The sequence below is a fragment of the Apus apus genome, chromosome 4 (assembly GCF_020740795.1).
Source record: "Apus apus isolate bApuApu2 chromosome 4, bApuApu2.pri.cur, whole genome shotgun sequence".
NCBI lineage: Eukaryota > Metazoa > Chordata > Aves > Apodiformes > Apodidae > Apus > Apus apus.
In genome coordinates, this window is record NC_067285.1 from 72,935,818 (window position 1) to 72,948,974 (window position 13,157).

The window sequence follows — 13,157 nt, forward strand, 5'->3', positions numbered from 1 at the left end:
ACAGGAAGTCCAACCCGTTCAACAATGAATGGTTGTTAGTGTGGTTTTCCATTTTTTCTTCCAGTAGTCGGGTTGCAGGGTGGTTACCTGACAGGGGCCGTGCTTCACCACTACTGTAACCCCACAGATGTTTGACCTCTAGGGGTGTTTCTCAGTTTGATTTGAACATTTCTTAGGTGGCTGGCGTTCTTCTAAAAGTGCAAAAATCTGATTAAATTGTATCAGAACAGTGTCTCCAGTAAGCTCATCTGAGATATGGAAATTGATTCACCCTCCAGTGATATTTAGAAAAACGAAACTACCCGAAACTCGGGTCCCTTTCAGAATCCTACCATTGCTCATAAGAAGGGAAAAAAGCCCCAATAGATGGACATCTGGAGTTATTAAATGCAGCCTCTTTTTCAGGAAATACCTGAGCAAACAAAGAGATTTGGGCTTGGAGATTATTCTGTGGAAAGTACTTTGTGTTTTTCTAATACTTTTCTGCTTTATGCAGAGAATTAATCCTAGCAGCTTTTGAGATGAATTTTTTGGGTGAGGGTTGATTTGACATGCAAATATGTTCTTCAGGATGATAATTTTCCTGATAGGCCGGCAGTAATTTTAATGTGACTTACTATTGATGCTTCAAGTAAGATTAATATCTTTTGGAAGAAATGCTCTGAAATATGCTGGTGTAAAGTCAACTGCTCCAAAATTACAAATGAATATGATTCTTTGCTTTCTTCTTTTAATCGAATGACAAAGATTTTGTTTGAAGTGTTAACTGAAGTGGAGTTGTATGTTTGAATTCTGGAAAAACTGTATCCCTTGAAATGAATCTTCATGTTTTGTTTACATACATTAATATAAAATGTGAATCAGGGTATAAACCTTTAAAATTAGTTGTGTTGTAGTTTTTTCTCCCCGGTCCTCACAGTTGTATTTTATCTGCATTTTTTAAAATCATAAATGTAAAGCAACTGAGCAGCATGATTTTTCTGTAACAAAAAGAAAACCATCCAAAGCAAAAAGTAACAGTGCTGTTTTACTTCAGCAAGTGCTCGTTGTTGCCTCGGTGGTTGGAAAGGCAAACTTTATTTTTGTTTTGTTTGTTTTGTGTTTTTTTGCTTTGGTTGGTTGTAAGCCAGCAATATAAAATGGTTGTAGGACAGCCATAGAAAATAACTCACTGTATTTTCTGTTGATTATAGTACTACTGAGATATTTCTGTTGCAAGTTCTGGCAGAGCACGGTTTCCAACGTGTGCTGGTTTCTTTTGTTTCTGGATGTGAGTTGTCATGGTAATAAGCCAGGATGCTGCAGTGCCGATCTCCTCGATGGCTCAGCCCTGGGTTGGAGGTGGCTGTTTGCAACAAGCAACCTCTGGAGGGGAGTGATTAGGGTCTGCCCTGGCCTTGGGGGCTTCTGTAAAATCCCAGTTTACAAAGTGGAGGATGCCCTGATGCTCTGGGGGATTCTGGAAATGAGCATGTTGCTGGCAGGGTTAGGATTGAATTATTCCTGGGAACTGATTTTTCACAACCAGAATGTGAGGTTTGTTTCTGGGTTGGTTTTAGGTTTGGGTTTTTTTGCTTGGCAAGAGAGAAACACCAAGCAGGGGCTGGCATGTGGTGATGTTCAGCACGGGGGACAGTTCTGAAAACCCCCCTGGTGGTTTGTTGTTGACCTTCTCTGTCCCAAAGACACAAGGAAGCCAATTCTGAGATCTTCTATGGTAAAATTCTGGTGTTCCTGAGAAGTGACATGAAACGTGCAGTTGGGACTGTTAAGAGCTTCAGCTGAAGACAGATGATCGCCAGTGATTGTGCAGAGGTGGTTTACTGTGTTACCCTTTCATCAGCCAAACTACACTGCCACCTTATCTTGTTACTAAATTCACAAAGCTTGTTTGTAATTGAAAGCTTAAAATTATCACATGAGCAGTTACTGCAGATCAGTTGAAAAATGACAGCTCTTAAATGTCATTGCAATTTGCTCATATTTTGCAATACCTGCCACATTTAAGAAATCTTGCATGCTATGAAGACTAGTATACTACAAAGCATATGTCTCTGGGATTTTTTAAAATTATCATAACCATTTTAATAATGCATTTGAAGAAGGAATACTGTGTAGCTCTGCTTACCAATTTGCTATGATGTTGAAGCATCATGACCTAGACTTTACAGATTTTTTTCAGAAAATAGATTCCCCTTGGCCACTACAAGAAAAATTGTATGAAGATTCAATGTAGGTCAAGTCTGGAGTGATGTGCTTCCTTTCATGGCAGTTTGTGTGGTTGGTTATGCCCAGATTGTCTGTACTGGAGTCCTTGTGCTTAAACTGGTATCATGGATTGCTTTGAAACTTGTAGACTAAATACCACCAGCAAAAGCATGTGAGAATTGTCATACCTTGTTTTTGTTCCGACAGCTCTTGGAGATCTGCTAAGCACAGCTAACTGCTAACCCTATTTTTAGTAGGCAACCAAATCTGACATAGCATGGTCTCCATTTCCTGCACACCCTGCTTGCTCTTCTTTGTATCACTCTCTAGGTTTAGATCCTTTAAAATGCTTCTGTCGTCACAATCTGGTGCCAACTAGGAGTTACTCTTTTGGCTGTTTAATCCAGAATGTTTGTTATCACTTTTCCAGTTTGATTCTTCATTCCTGATTTTTTTTTAAACTTATTTTGTTATTTAAAAGTTGCCAATCATTATAGTCCTCTCTATTTGGATAAACTTAAATAAAAATTAATGTCTGCTACAAGTAGTTGTTTAAAAACAAGTCTCATTATATTTAATAGATATATTTATTAGTGCAGGATTTATTTTTGTTTAGTGGGATATTGAGTCTTATTCCATGTAGGTAGCAAATGAGATAAGGTAACAAACTCAAAACAATTTGAGGCTCTACTTAGCATTACCGAAAGAAAAACAAAAAAAAGAAAAAGCCCTTGGAACTGGCATAATTTTGAAACAAAAGATGTGAATGCTTGTGCAATGAGTGTGAAAATGGATAGAACAGCTGTAATACCAACTCCGAACTGTTGGCTATAAATATTGAAAAGATACGAAAAGTCAGTTGTATGTATTTTTAATGGTGAATAACTTAAGTACCTTTAATAATTATGGACTGTGCAGTCAGTAGGAGAAATCTTTTGTAGTGAAACTATTTTGTTTGCATTTGGACCTGCGACCAGAGTTTGGATTTTTGACTACAGAATTTAGGCTTTTGTGTTAAGCATTTAATTGTCTGACTTCTGAGAATCTGGAAAGCAAAAAGAAATGCATGGTCCTACCCTGTAATTTCTTGTGCTCATTAGTTTGTTCTGTGACTTCTGTGAGATGGCAGGCTTTAATTTCTGTCTACTGTTTCCACGTTTATTTCCCCATTTTATGGGATGATTATAATCACAAATGTCTTACTTTCTTTATTCTGCTAAAAGCCTTATGACCAGCAGGTTATGCTGGATCAATTGTACTGCCGTTACTTGAGCTGCTGTTAAAAGTCTGTTAGTGTGGGTGGGTCCTTGAACCTTCCAACTCATTTTGCCATGTTTGAGCAGGTTCTGCTGGTGACATTGAAAACCAGAACCTGTTTGTTTTTATATGTAAATCTGTGAGGCATTCAGTAGAAGTAGAGGTTTTTAACTCATCCCTCTTAGAAAAAAACCAATAACCTAACATACAAAAATAAAAATGTAATATAATTGTCTTTTGAGGGTAGTTAATTTAAAAACAAAGCAGTTCACAAAACCAAACAAAATACATTTGAAAGACAGGAAGGATGATTTAAGTATCCCATTGAAATATTTTCTCCACAACACTTACTATGATCCTCTGGTGTTTCTTCAGCCTCTGACATTGAGGCAGTAATGCAGTTGAAGTCTCTGGAGAAGCTTATTTTTGTTTTGTACTGGGACAACTCCCAGTTAAGACAAACCAGGAATATGGGATTTCTCCTTTTTTTTTTTTTTTGAGGTTTTGGAGTTTTTCCTGATTAGCTTCATGTGTGGGTACTGCAGTTTCAGATTAAAATTGCCCATTCCTCCTGCTTCTAATCCAGTTTAGAAATTCCACCCATAACCCTGAACAAGTGTCCCCACCCTCCCCAGAGTGGAGCTAAAAATAACAATTGTGTGTCAACAAGTCTTGACAAGATAATTTCCATATTCTTTTCTCACTGCCTAGCTGGAGCAGAGTAAGCAAAGACTTGGGTTGGCTTGATGGCCTGTTAAGGCCTCTGATGAAGGCTGACTCCAATCTTAGTCATGCCTGGTTGCTGTAATGTTGTGTCATGAATTTCCTGAAATATAATGCATGCTAGTTGAGACAAATTCATACAGGTTAAAGATGGCAGATTGTCTCGGAACTTTAGTGGCCACTTAAACATTTGGCTGAAGTTCAGGTAATCAATTTGGCATTTGATGGCTCTAACAGACCTTTAAATTCAAAAGTTGCCTTTGAATCCCAGTCACCTGTTTGGAGTATGAATAAGAAGGTGTTTGTTTTTACAAACTCCTCGGTTTCAAATTGTCTCATCATTGTGTTGGACAGCTGTGGTTTTGAGGTTAGCCAAGCTATTTCCTGTTAACAGGGAGTTTATGGAAAGGTAGACTAGGCTGTTAGGTGGCAAACTGGTAACAGCAAAACTTCTACAGCTATCTTCCTACCTATGCACCTGGCTTTGCTTTCCACCTGTCTCCAGCAGTACTTGTTCTTGCTTCCTACGCCTCCACTTTTTACATTTTTCTGGTAGCAAGCAAAAGAGAATAAATTATAATGGCAGTGTGGTCAGATGGAGGATGCTTATCAGAGCAACTCTGCTGAGCTGAGTCCCCTTGAAACAGTGTAAGGAATTTTGAGTTTCCAGGCTTGCAGCTTGTCTGGGAGCTGATGGATCTGCTGCTTGGGCTGGGCTGTGTTGGGTTGGATGATGACCGAATAGGTCTGAGTTTCTTTTGGCAGGAAAGCAGGAGTTCCATGGGAGTAGAGAAGAGCAAATGGGATATGAAGCTGTGATAAATGTGATTAATGAACAGGATAGAGATCATTGAGAAGGATAGTTAGGTTTTCTGTTTGTAGAATCAGACTTCAGTATTAAAAATGCAAAGTTTGGCTAAAGGAAATGCTGATTGCTCTGCCAGACTGATAGACTAAGCTTTGGGCCATCTGTGTTGAGAAGCTGAATGTATTGAGAATGAACAGTTTTTTCTGCATTCAGAAATGAACTTTTATTAGTTTTTGATAGCTTACAATTTTTTTTTATATGCTTCAAAATGGGCTTATGTAAAGGAAACAGTTGTTTCAGGTATATTTACAAAAGTAAATTACATGATCTATATTCATCCTCAAAATATGGCCTATGGGATTTCATTCACAAAAGTACCAATTTGGGCTATTTGACATATGTAATTTCACTTATTTAAACATTTCATTTATATCCATGTAGCTGCTAATTTAGCATGGAGTCAATAAATTGTTCCTTATAACTTTGGCTTGCAGAAAAATGTGGTAACTTACAGTGAAGTTAAAACAAATAATGTATCTGAAATTGCAGTATAATAGGTTGGATTCTGGCAGGCTTCTGGTGTGGCAGCCTCCCCCAGTGAAAATTCTGATGTAAGAAAAAGAATAAAAAATTTGTAGTACATAACAAATACTTCATTTTTAATCTATTCAACAAGTGAGTCTTGGTATGGCTCACTGATAAGTGCATACAGAGCTGGGCAATCTCCTGCACAGCCCCTGTGACTGTGTTCAGGATTTTTTTTTCCACTGCTGGGAAGCTGGTGGTGAAGGCCACTACTTCATGTTCACGTGTGCGTGGCAGGGATTGTTGGTATCAGCAGTACTGGAGTTTTTTGTCGTGCTGTAAGTAGTTTTTTGTGGTTTTGCTCCTGTATTCTGACAACTTAATATTTGCAAGCTGTGAGCTCACCCTTAGGGTGAAGTCTTACCTTTGGAGATAGGTTTGGCTGGAGTAACTGCCATAGCTTCCCTCGCCACCTCACCTGCCTTTGCTTCAGAGGTTGCTGTCTCTGAAGGCAGTTAACTTGTATCATCTTCTGAGCTGCTGTTGGTGAGAGCCTGGCATGCTAGTGTGAACCAGTTGTGAATAAACCTACCTAGGAGCAGACACGTCTCTTCTGTGGATACAGAAGTTTCTGTTTAAGCCAGATGGCATTGGTGTTGCTGTAGTCCGTTCTAGTCCTTTTAGTGATGCTGCTCTTGTTAGCATATCACAATTTGGGGAAAAGAGCATTAAAATACTTGAAGAGGAAAGGGAGGTTCTGCTTTGAACTCAAAATAACTGTTTAGTCAGCCGTACAGAAGCAACAAATGCCTCCCTTCCTCCCAGTGGTTTCATTGTCTAATCCCACTGAAGACTTTCAGGTCCCGCGTTCTCACCGTCTGAGCCATTGCCTCTACAACATCAACAATGGACCTTGTGGGTCTCATGCAGCCAATGGAGAAATTGAAACTGTCCCTGTGAGCCGGTGCTTGTCCTGGGGCCAGGGAGGTGACAGGAATGCAGTGGGGAGGGACCAGACCGGGTGGGACCTCCCGTTTTCACAACAGTGAAACCTGGGCTTGGGGTGGGATATGGAGCTGGCAGGTGTGACAGGGAGCAGGTGTGACAGGGAGCAGGTGCACCCACCCACCTCCACCCTCACCCTCAGAACCTAGTGTTCCCCAGTCTGCTGTTGGCTGAATGTGAGCTAAAGATGGGTTATTTCAGTAAAGATCAGCCTGTTGTATGCTCAGTAGGCAAATCTTTTTCAGCCTAAGGTGATTATCAGGTGTTTTGAAAAGATAATTTTATTTTTCTTCATCCAAGACAGTGAATTAAGGAATTAAATTGTACTTTATTTTTACCCCTTGATTTAAAAGAAACCAAAACTATTATAAGATGAAAGCTTCTCTCTGCTTGTTTGCCACTTCACAGAAATGACTGAATTTCTTACTGAGAGCAATGAATTTCTCAGCTCAGCATTTTGCTTTTTAACTGTGGTAAGGATGAATAGTCTACTGTGGCCTGTAGTTTCATACCTTAATGCAAATCAAAACTGAGACCAGTGTAAGTGTGTGGTTTTTAGAGAGGTTTAACTTTTTCAGTCCAAAGTAGCAATTTTTCATGTCTGTATTGCTTTACTAGAGTAAAAATTTCTTCATGAAGCTAGTATGAATTTGGGGCCAATGTCCTAGTTTGGGTTTGTCTGGTTTGTTGCTGAGTATGTTGGAAATACAGAAATGTGTGGGCATAAGCTTTTGCAGGTTTTTATGAGAATGGAGAGCAGAGGTAAGGTTGAAGACCAATGTGTTTCTACAGATCTCATCGAAGTTAAGCTGTGTTAAAACTTGAGTCTACATTTTGTTTTGAAATATGGTCATAACTTTAAACTGAGCCAGCTGACACTGTGGAAACAAACAAACAAATAATTTACACTGAATTAAGGACATTTCGGGCTACTCCACACATAGCAACACAAGCATATGACTTTGCAGTATAAATTTAAGTGTAGATTAGATTTCAGTCTTTCAGTCTCTTTAGAGGCTGAAGAGATTTTTTTTTTTACTGAATTTCAGTAAAAAACGTGCTATAAAAATGGCACTAATTTGTGCTTTGCATGTAATTTTTGGGTTTGGAGTTTCCTCCCCCCACCCCCAAGCTGTTGCCACAGTCTTTGTGTAGAACTTGATTCCTGTAGCAAAATCATCTAAGCCTTTGCTTTGCTTTAGCAGTTGTCTTTATTCAGTTTTTTTGGCTGGGTTAAACTAGAAGGCAAAATGTTGGTGGTTCCTCTGTGCTTCTGTATGAATGGCCCTTCCTGTAGCAGAATATTTAAACAGTTGTATCAATGATGATTAGCTTCGCTCCTCCTGATTTTTATAAACTGGTATAATGTTATATTGTTAAAAAATGGAGAAACTAAGGAATGCCGTTCTCTAAGTTTTGATGGCTCAGTCTGCCACCTTGTGGTCATTTGCGTATATGTTATGTAGAAACAAAAACCAAAAGAGTATGGGACTGCTGATGCCACCTGCATGCACTTATATATTCTGTGGGTTAGTTAAAGGCAGCTTTCCGGAACACTGCAAGCTAGCAGAAATGTTCGTATAAGTCACAGTAGGGTTGAGTTTAGCTGCTGCATTAAGGTTTTGCTCGGCTAGCCAGCATAACTAACATAGGCTGTGTCCTTCTTGAAATACAAAGTTATTTTCTTGAGAATCTTAAATTTTAGCTTTTTTGCCAGTGTCTAGAATATAAAAATGATAAACTTTCTGGCTTACATCTCTGAGTTTGTGCTTGTATTATTTTTTGTGAAATTGCTGTTATTAAACCATCCCTTCAAGCATTTTGAGTTTGTTAAGCATTTTACCACAATTGGCACAAATATTTCTCAAGGACTCTTGCATTCCATTGATTCACTTTTATTTAAGAAGTTGAAAGAGCTGTTTACGTTTGATAATGAATGTTTGCTAAATAAGCAAAGCATATTTTTTCCTGAGATAACAAGAAAACTGTGGTGACAGAATGACAATCACTTGATAATCTTATTTATTTATTTTCTCAAGCTACTTTCTTACTCTTTAATGCTGCAGACTGACTGAAAGGGTGCAGTGCTTCCTGACAGTGTATTAAAATATCTTCGGCTTTTTTGACTCTCCTGTATTTTTCTGTACCTTGCACCATTACAGAGAATATAATTTAAAGCAACGATACTGGTTGTTACATTTCAATGCCAAACTTCTGGTGCTAGAGGGAGCTCTTTCCTCCTAGAAACCTTCTGGAGAGGCACAGCCTGGAAACAGGGCTGCAGCACACTTCTCAGCTGCAATGTTATGACTTTGTTTTGGTAGGACCACGCTGCCTGGAGCACTGGTCTATTTTCTTGTTCCTTTTTTTTGTTTGTTTGTTATTTTAAATACAAAAGAAACACCTTAGTGCTCTCTGTAGTGAGCTGTCTTCAACTTGCTTGTGTTGCTGCACAAGTCAGGATTTGTTTTGTTTTGGGCTTTTTTTCTTTCCGCTCCCCCTTTTTAGCTTTCCAGGTGAGATTTTTAGAGGCAAGGAGCTCCACTACCAACAGTTCCTAGCGTGGGAACCTATGGGATGTTGTATTTGTCAAATATGCTTATATTTTGAAGGGCATTTGTTTCTTTTTAAAGTGTTCACTGAATTTATCTTGTCTATTGCTTGTGAAACTGATCAAAATTATACCCTTCAGTGATTAAATGCATTTCCCCTGCCTTGCAGTCACTTCAGCTGCTTTTCTCACAGAACATAACTTGTGATCTTTGCTGCTTCACACATCTGCATGGTTCATCACTAGGTTTGTGACCAGAAGTTTTGAAAACCAAATGTCCATGGATCTGTTTAACCATGCACTTTGACTTTTAGATCTGTGGATCCCTGTAAGCCAGAATTTTTAGTAGTTCTTTCTTAATCTGTGAATCCTTTAATGCACATAAAAATCAATGCCACTTGAGAGATAAGTCAGGGTAAGCTGGTGGCAGAGGGTTATTCCCATTCTGTGTCTGCTTGGTGTTAGATAGGCTTGCTGGAAATGAATTTACTCTAACACCTTCTGGTCAGGCTCTTTTCTCTGCAATCTGCTGCTACGGGCATTTGATCCCAGCTTCCCATGGCAGCCGGTGGCTTGTGCCACAGTATCCAGCACGTCTGGATGAGCAGCAGTGGTGCCACGGGGGCTGTGGGGCTCGTGTCTTACCCTGCCGCCAGCACAGGGCTCCCAGGAGCCTGTGCTCAACTCCAGCCTGTCTGGCAAGTGAGCAGGTCACTGACTGTGGCAGACGTGCTTTCACATGCTTTTATTAGTACTAAAAAACCCCCACAACAGAAGGCAGAAGAGCAAGCGACTACTGTATTTTCTCTTCAAAGCCTTCTGTGTGCAAGGTCCCTCCATCCCAAACCACGCATAATTGCTTTTGTCCTTGATGTGTCCTCTGCTCCTCACAGGAGAACCAAAGCCTCTAGAGGGCAAGGGAACAGAAGGACCAAAATAGAAGCGATATATCAGCATTTTGGCTTGCACATTCCTTTCACTTTTTCAAACTCTATTTGCTCTTCCCATTGTAAGAAAAAGGTGCTCTTTTTAGATGAATGAAAGATATATATGTAGTCTTAACCACTGAGTGTGACTCATGGTATCTTTTCTGATCTGTAGCACAGTTTAAACAAGTAGCAGTAACATTTCTACACTCACTATATTTAACTAGATTTTATTTCCTGAAATTCAGGTTCTCTGTGCAACTTCAGTTCTAAAGTCTTTGCTCAGCTACCACATATAGCATTCTTTGTGTCTGAAAACTCAAGTGTTTCTGTACTTCACACTCAATTTTAGATAAAGTTTTGCCAGTGACCAGATCTTTAATAAATTTATAGTTTGAATGTATTTCTTTACTTGAAGACATCTTCTTACACTGAATTGTGAGAGCCTTTGGTATTTGTGTCAAGCTATTCTCAATTTTGTCAGCCTTGGCTTGTTGTTGTGATCCACTGCTCTCATTTTTAATGAATTATGGATAACACATTGTCTCTTAAGCACCACATTTTAAAAAATGTATGATGAAAGAACATCAAATCCATGAGCCAAAGTTAAATCACCCTAGAGTTGTGGGATATGCTGAAGTTTTCTCGTAAGTGCTGTAGTGATTTTAAGTATAACAGTAGCAAAGCCTCTATATTGAGATTAGTTGTATCTTAAGAAGTTTCAGTCTTGGATGTTGTTTTCATGTCTTTATTAATATTGTTTTGTGAGTGGGATACCAATAGTCTGTGATGGTTGAATGTAGATTGTAAAACTTTGCCATGTAACTAGGATTGTATTTATGATTTTTTTAAACTATCTTGTGCCAATAATTTTCTGTTCATACCATCTTGTGACTTAGTTTCAATTTGAAGAGAATACAATTTTAGAAAATCTTACATACAGTGGGGAATTTTGTTAGATGATTTTGTCTTTTTTTCTTTCCCCTGAACTTGAAAAGACTGATTTCCATGAGCTTGCTTTGTGGAAGAAATGAAGGTTTTTCCAGTATGTTGTCATTGGGAAGCAGCCCAGTGGTAGTTGCAAAGTAGCTCACTGGATTATGGGCCGGGCTTGTTTCCTGGACATAAGTAATAAAAGAAAAAGCAGAAAGGTTTCTGTGTTTGTATTTTCAGATGTGGATGTAGTATCATCCCTTCCCATGTCAGGTTCCAACATACAATCAAAGGTATTCTTGCAATTTGCCTTTAGCCTCTTGTAAATGTGTTATTCCAAATATCCCTGCTGCTTCTGTTAAGGCAGCTCTGAATGCTTTGTAAAAACAGTATTTTAACAGCTTGTGCAAATGGAATCTTAATAATGTTTTCCTTATGTTTGTAGGATTTGGAGATTGTGTATTCCTATCTACATGGAATGGAAGCCTTGTCTAATCTGCGAGAGCATCAACTAAGGTATGATGCTTTATCATTAAAAATGTACATTAATGCACCAATAAAGCAAGGAAATGTTAGGTTTGGTAACCACATACTGCTCTTGTGTACCTCACCTCAAACTGCAAAGCTGACCATCACCACATCCTTTTCTTCCTTTATTTCCCTAACACTTTTTCCTTGTATGGGTGCTTGTGTATCCCTAATACACTCCTAATTCTATTATGGATGTGTTTTGTTTTCTTTTCAGACTTTCAGAATAGAAGTAAATGCTTTACATACAGAGTACAAGTTCCAGTCCTGAATAAAAGTCCATACATGATAATGATCATTTAATGTAATGTGATAAGCAAAATAGCAGAGTCTGTTATTCATCATCTCTTCAGTCTGTGCTTGTTTTTGTGCAGAAGTCTTGGACAAATTATGTTCTCCATGTGCAAATGATACTTAATAAAAAGTTACTAATAATGCCACCCCCAGGTTTTTGTATTAAATTCTGTTTTAATATCTTTAGTTAAATATCTTAATTCTGCTCAATATCAAGAGGGTTGAATGCACCCTCAGTAAGTTTGTAGATAACACCAAGCTGGGGGGGATTGTTGGTCTGCCTCAGCATAGGAAAGCCCTGCAGAGGGACCTGGACAGTCTAGATCGATGAGCTGAGGCCAGTTGCATGAGATTTAACAAGACAAAGTGTTGGCTTCTGCATTTGGGTCATGACAACCCCATGTACTGCTGCAGGCTTGGTGAAGAATGGCTGAAAAGCTGTTCAGAAGAAAAGGACCTGGGGGTGTTGGCTGACAGCTGCTGGACACCAGCACCCAGGTGGCCAAGAAATCCAGTGGCATCCTGGCCTGTATCAGAACTAGTGTGACCAGCAAGAGTAGGGAAGTGATTGTCACCCTGAACTCCACACTGGTGAGGCCACACCTCAAATACTGTGTTCGTTTCTGGGCTCCCTACTACAAGGAAGACATCAAGGTGCTGCAGCAAGTCCAGAGGAGGGCTGTGAAACTGGTGAAGGGTCTAGAGAACAAGTCATATGAGGAGCAGCTTTGGGAACTGGAGTTCAGTCTGCCAAAAAGGAGGGAAGACCTTCTTGCTCTGTACAGCTACCTGAAAGGAGGTTGTAATGAGGCAGGAGTTGGTCTCTTTTCCCAAATAACAAGTAATAGGAAATGGCCTCAGGTTGTGCAAGGGGAGGTTTTGACTGAATATTAGGAAAAAATTCTTCACTGAAGTAAAGACAGAGTTGTCAGGCTCTGGAACAAGCTGCCTAGGGAATTGGTGGAGTTACCATTTTGAGATGTGTAGCTGCGGTGCTTAGGGACATGGTTTAGTAGTGGACTTGGCAGTGAGCTAGGTTAACAGGTAGACTCGCTGATCTTAAAGGTCTTTTCTAACCAAAACTATTCTATGATTCTAAGTCAAATAAATTCAAGTTAAAACTTGCAGATGAACTTCCCATTTGTTGTAAAGACTTGTATTTATATAAGTAATTGTTTTGGTTGCCTTAATGTAAACACCTTACAGCTGAGGTTTCTTAAGAGTTTGGACACTGATGTGAGCCTGGCAGATAGAGGAGGAGGCCAGAATATCTCTTACATGCTTTATAGGGCGAAGGTGATTTTATTTTATTATTTTGCATGATTTTTTTTGCTGACATTTGCTACACCTGAACATGCTTTTGAAGCAACTTGGACTTGATTAACACTGGTTTAGGTTC

General features: G+C 39.2%; 1 protein-coding gene across 6 annotated transcripts in view; it reads left to right on the top strand.

Annotated features, from left to right (window-relative positions):
• Positions 1-13,157, top strand: part of RAPGEF2 (Rap guanine nucleotide exchange factor 2) — a 189,447-nt gene that overhangs the window by 47,359 nt on the left and 128,931 nt on the right. For all 6 annotated transcript variants that reach the window (XM_051617218.1, XM_051617216.1, XM_051617219.1 and 3 more), the window contains exon 2: positions 11,382-11,452. In XM_051617218.1, coding sequence (XP_051473178.1) covers positions 11,382-11,452 — 71 coding nt within the window. The remainder of the gene's footprint in view (positions 1-11,381; positions 11,453-13,157) is intronic.